The sequence below is a fragment of the Leptopilina boulardi genome, unplaced genomic scaffold, assembly GCF_019393585.1.
Source record: "Leptopilina boulardi isolate dan_hultmark-lab unplaced genomic scaffold, ZJU_Lbou_2.1 LbouV2_121, whole genome shotgun sequence".
NCBI classification, from domain to species: Eukaryota; Metazoa; Arthropoda; class Insecta; order Hymenoptera; family Figitidae; genus Leptopilina; species Leptopilina boulardi.
Genome location: NW_026137665.1, coordinates 1472596 through 1478577, shown reverse-complemented (window position 1 = coordinate 1478577; position 5982 = coordinate 1472596). Strand labels below are relative to the sequence as shown.

Sequence of the window (5982 nt, the reverse complement as noted above, 5' to 3'; positions counted from 1 at the left end):
AAAATTGCCAGCGAGAGTGAAGAAAAAAAAGGGAGAAAAAAAGAGAGAGAGAGAAGCAAAAGAAAAAATTACCTTGATAAATTAAAATTACTTCTCACCTTATTGATGAATAAAAAATAATTATTATTTTCTACAATGTTGAATTAAAATATTTTAAACCTTTTTTCTTTATTTAAAATTAAATTACAAAACACGTTTTTTATAATATACAAATTATCACAATTTTTAAATGGAAATTTTATTTGTAATATAAATTAAAAAAATTATATAATAAGCATTCCACGGGAAATTATCAAAAAATTTTTTTTTTTTTAATTTTTTTCGAACTTTATTTGAAAAATAAGAAAATACGTATTTTTTTATTTCTTTATTTGATAAAAATTGTGAAAGTTATTATTTTTTTAAATTCAACGTCGTAAGAAGCCGAAATCTTGAAATGCGGTTTTCTCTGTTCTACGTAACAGACAAAAAATAATATTTTATAAAATTTGTTCGTTTTTTCTTTTTTTAAAAAAGTGGCTTTTTTCAAAATATTAATTTTTTTTATTTGGAAAATTTTTTTTTTTTGAAAATTTCACATAGAATGACCCATATATATATATTTATTTAGATATGGTGTTTAAGTCTCGTATGAGATTGTAATCGATGTTTATGTTTAAATTTTCTTCCACAATGAAGACAAAAAAAAGATGGTTCTTTCATACATTCCAATCGTATATGTTTCCTTAGTGAGTCTTTCCAATGATATTGTTTACCGCACTGCATACAAGTCCAAATCCTCATAAGTGCTAAAAAAAATCAATTTTATATTAAAAATATTAAAAAAAAAAAAAAAAATTAAAAAAAAATTTTAATTTTTTTAAACAGAAGGCACATTTCATAAAAATAACATACATATATTTATTTATATATAATTATTTTGAAAAAATTTATTTTTGTAAATTTTTTATAACATTTATTAGGAATTTGAGACAAATATCTTTAACATATTATTATAATATCACACATAATGTACACTGTACAAAATTTGACATACAATGGTCGTAGAAATACATGAATAATGTAACCAAATTTTTTTTTTTTTATATATATATTAACAAAAATAATAATTTTTTTAAATATAAAAAATTGCACGTAAAAAAACTATTTTTTATGAAAAAAAAAAATTATTTTTTTATTTAAAACAATATTTTTAAATGTCTAATAAATGTTTTTATCATTTTGTATAAATAAATAACAAAATTCTTTTTATTTGTTACAAAATTAAATTATGTATGAAATACATATATATGTGATCTGGTCTACTAAAAGAGATATTTGGTAAAAGAAAATTAATTTTCACTTTTTTTGCGATTTTAATGGAAAATAGTACGCTTATTATGAATCCAATGTCAGTTTAGATACATTCAAAATGGCGGATCCAATATGGCGAAAGTTTTTCTTTTTTGTGCATATTTAGTTGAAATTTGTTACTCGGGGGATTTTTGGGGTCGCTGATTACGAATTTGATGTTAGTTTTTCAAAATTTAAAATAGCGGATCCAAAATGAAGAAAAAATACAAAAAAATAATTCTATACGACTGGAACTTGATTTTTAGAAGTTTTTGAGGATTTTTTTTTTGAATTATTGGGTTTTTATTGGTTAATAATAATATATTGTATTATATTTTTTTTTTTGAAAGGCAAAATAAAATAAAATTTTTTAAATTAACAAAATTATAATAATTTATACAAAAAATATAAAAAAAATTATAAAATATAAAAAAAGCTACTTACTTCTTTTTTAATGTCTACCATTTTGATGTTTGAAACGAATCTCATTAATTTAAAAAAAAAAAACTTTCGCCATATTGAATCCACCATTTTGAATTTTGAAATCCAGATCACATATCGTATAGTCACAAAAATAATTAAATCTATATAAATGACTAAAAAAATGTAAAAAAAAAAGAAATAGTTTCTCATATCTTTAAAATAAAAGATATTTTTTTTTTTAGACTGAAACAATAAACATTTTGGGAACTTTTTTCCCAATTTTTATTATTAATCTCTCAATTTCTCTTAAATTTCTTTCATTCATTCACAAACAATAATAATATAAATCAAGATCAATATTTAATTGCATTTAAAGTCTGTACATGTGTAAAACTAAAAAAAAAACATTTTCTAAATTGAAATAAAATTTGAAAAAATATTTTGTAAAATAAAAAACAGAAAAAAAATTTGAAAAAATATTTTGTAAAATAAAAAACAGAAAAAAAATTTGAAAAAAAATATTGTAAAATAAAAAACAGAAAAAAAATTTGAAAAAAAATATTGTGAATTAAAAAAAATTGAATAATGAAAATATTTTGTAAATTAAAAAAAAAAAAAAAGAAGAAAAAAATCTGAATATACTTATTAAAAAATAAAAATTAAAAAAAAAAATAATATTTACTCTAAATTAAATCCAATTTATGCATGCATTTTGCATGAGACTGCCATCTATGCTTATGTTTAAATCTTCGTAAGCATACGGGGCAGGTGAAGGTTGGTTCTTTTTGGCACTCAACACGACGATGATTTTGAAGTGATCCTCGCCACGAATATCTCTTACCACATTGAAAACAGACCCACTGCTTCTTCATAGGGTCTGAAAAAGAAATATTTTTTTTTGTCAATAAAAAAAACACAATTCATAAATCACAAAAAAAAATTTTTTTTTTTTTTTTGTCCTTTATTACAAATCTTAGAGGAAAATCTTAACAAAGCTCAAAATATTTGTTAATGTTAAATAAAGATTTGTTAATACCAGACGTAAAAAATATTCTAATTTACGAAAAAAAAGAAAAAAAATTTGTTTTATTCAATTTTGAATTAAAAATTACAAAATTATATTATATATAAAAAAAATGTATTAGTATTAGTAAAAAAAATTCTTTTTTTTTGAAAAAATATCTCTAAAACAGCTAAAAATTTCTAAAAATATTTTTATTAAAATAAATACAAAATAAAATACAAAAAATTAAAAATTTACTTTTATATTATAAATACAAAATTATATATATAGTTTTGAATGTATTAATGAATTTATCACTCTGTTCGACAATTTTATTATAGATGAAAAATTAAAATTATATATTATTTTGTAGATGAAAAAAATAATTTCTTTAGAATGATTTTTTTCACCTATAAAATAATATATAATTTTATTTGTAATATTCGTTTTGATGACATTATTATTTTTTTTTTTTTTAATAATAAAAGTTTTGTCACATGCCCTCAAAATGTAGAGTCTGGTTATTGAAATAATTAGAGATTATATATTTCAAAAGTTTATATACTTTTTTTTTTTATTTAACAAGGTGATTGCATCTCATATTTATGTATAGAAGTTTGATGTTTATTTAAATGATGTTTGTGCTTGAACCTTCTACCGCATAAATTGCAGGGAAATTTCGGTAAAATTCCACATTCCATTCTTCTATGTAGACTGAGTGATTCTTTCCATTTGTAGCTTTTTCCACAGTCACATTTCCACACTCGTTTGAAGTATTCATAACCACCTATGGAAATAATAGCAGAAAAAAAGAAATTATTTTAATAAAAATTACCAAAAAAAGGTCAAATTTATTGATTATAAAAAAAGTAATCTATGTTTTTTTTTTACTAAATACAATTTTTTTAATTTACATAATTTTTAACCCGATTTTTGAATGTAAGTTAATTAAAAAAAAAGAGTTGTAAAATTCCCAGTTTTAGTTGCTAATAAATTATAAAAATGAAAAAAAATAAGTGAAAAAATAATTTAAAGTTTCATTTGATAATAAATTTTTTAAAACAAATTGTTAATGAAGCATTAAATAAAAAATAAAATAAAAACGAAATACAATAAGAGTTTTAAACAACATTTAGTCAAATTTAAGCATTAAACATAAATACTATATTAACATTAATTATTTTTTAAATTTAACAGCCATAAAAATTTTAATAATAGAAAAATGTTTTTTTATTTATTTGGTCTAATGGTTTTGGTATATTTGTTGAAATAAATATTTATCAAAAAAAAAAAAAGAACAAATTGTTTTGACAAATATTTTTTAAACAAATATACCAATATACAAACAAAACATTTTATTATTATTATTTAATTATATTACAATTTCTAAAAAAAATTTTAATGGTAACTTTATGGTACAGCTCAACTTAATAAAACTACTCAAAATGATAATTTTGCATTTATTTTGCTCTGAAGAAAGAGACGAAGAAGCAAAAAATTATAGGTTATGTTTATGATAGTTTGTGGCAAAAATAGACAAAGATAATGAACTTCCAATACACACCATTGATGTTTAAGTCATCATTGTATCGAAAATAAAAACCAGTTTTGATTTTACATAATTTAAAAAATAAAAATTCAATTAACGTGAAACTATCATAAACATAACCTATAATTTTTGTTCACTTCTTAAATCCCTTGCTTCAGAACGCGTCATATATATGTGAAAAGCATAAAACCATTTCAAGAAAAGGTGACAAATTTTCTGAATTTATTTGAATTAAATAACCATTTATTTGTTTCAAAACAAAAAATTTGTTTGGTAAAAATAAATTTTTTATTTCATCTAAATTAAAATTTGACAATTGTTACAATAATAAAAATTAAACATTTTTAAATAAAAAAAAATAATAAAAAATATTTATTAGTTTATTTGGAAAAATGAACGTTATTTATATAAAAAAAAAAACATTTTAAAAAATTTTTCTGTAAATAAATACGCGAACGTATATATACGAATTACTTTTAAAAATTTATTTATAATTCTGATCTGAATATATTTGTAAACTTTGTTTATATTTTTCTGTATACCTTATCTGAGAATCAAAGATAAAAAAAAAATCTTGTCCCAACCTCTTCAAAAATTTCACTCTACCTGTAAAAAAAAAAAAACTCACAAGATAAAAAAAAATCTCGAATTAAAATCACAACATAATAACATATTATTAAAAAAAATATATATATTTAAATGCAATTTTCCAGAGAAAAGAAAAAAAATATATATATATATTATATTTGTTATAGAAACAACAAAATAATTCTGAATGTAAAAATAAAACATTTTGAAAATTCACGAGTACAAAAATGTTACAAAAATTTACAATGCGTAAAGTAAATTTCAATATGTAAAATAATGACTTTACGTATTGTTATAAAAAAGGCACACAGTGTTTTTTGTTTAAATTTCAACTTTAGAAGTTAGTGATGCAAAATAGTATACTTTATATATAATAAATAATAAAGTGGAAATGAAAATTGTCACTTTTGTAAACATAACCTCTTGACAGATGCAGCGTCAGGTGCACTGCGCTTGCGCTACTATAATCCTCTCATTAGGTATTTCACTTTCAAATATGGCTGCCCGATCAGCTGGAAGCCTGGAGGGACAACAAATAATTTTACTATAGTCCATCTCTGCCGTCCCAACAAGAGTAGCAGTAACTACATTTTGGATAAGTCACTTATTGGTGGCAGTGGCAGTGGCAAGTAGGTGACTCATCCTAAATGCAGATACGGTTATTCTTGTTGGGGCGGCAGATCTATACATTTGGTAACGTTGAAAACTTCAAAAACTTAACCTCAAAATCACTTGTTTGACAGTTCTTTATTGTTTTTTTCGTTTGTTGTCCCTCCAGGCTTCGACGTCATCAGCCTCTGACGTCACAAGGTAAAATGCCTAATTGATAGAAAAAGAAGCGCTCTTATTTAAAATGTTTTAAAATAAGAAAATGTTTAAAAAACAATAAAAAAAATAATTTAAGTCTTAAACTTGTTGCTTTAATGTTTAGTTATGTTTTTTTTTTTTAATGAAAATTAATTTTTATAAATTATTTTAAGTTATTTCTATTGAAATTTAATCTTAAAATAATTATTGTTAATGTTGGTTCCACAATAGGCAAAATCGTACCGTTCTGAACGATTTTCGCGAATCTATTGTGCGTTGG

At 21.2% G+C, this 5982-nt stretch overlaps 1 protein-coding gene across 1 annotated transcript; it reads right to left on the bottom strand.

Annotated features, from left to right (window-relative positions):
• Positions 1 to 641: 641 nt before the first annotated feature.
• LOC127286504 (gastrula zinc finger protein XlCGF26.1-like) lies at positions 642 to 5396 on the bottom strand. Its single transcript, XM_051312952.1, has 4 exons — positions 5301 to 5396; positions 3410 to 3545; positions 2438 to 2632; positions 642 to 788 (listed from the first exon to the last, which is right to left on the bottom strand). Exons 1-3 carry the CDS (start codon positions 5310 to 5312, stop codon positions 2439 to 2441), a joined length of 342 nt encoding a protein of 113 aa, XP_051168909.1. The 5' UTR covers positions 5313 to 5396; the 3' UTR covers positions 642 to 788; position 2438.
• Positions 5397 to 5982: the final 586 nt, after the last annotated feature.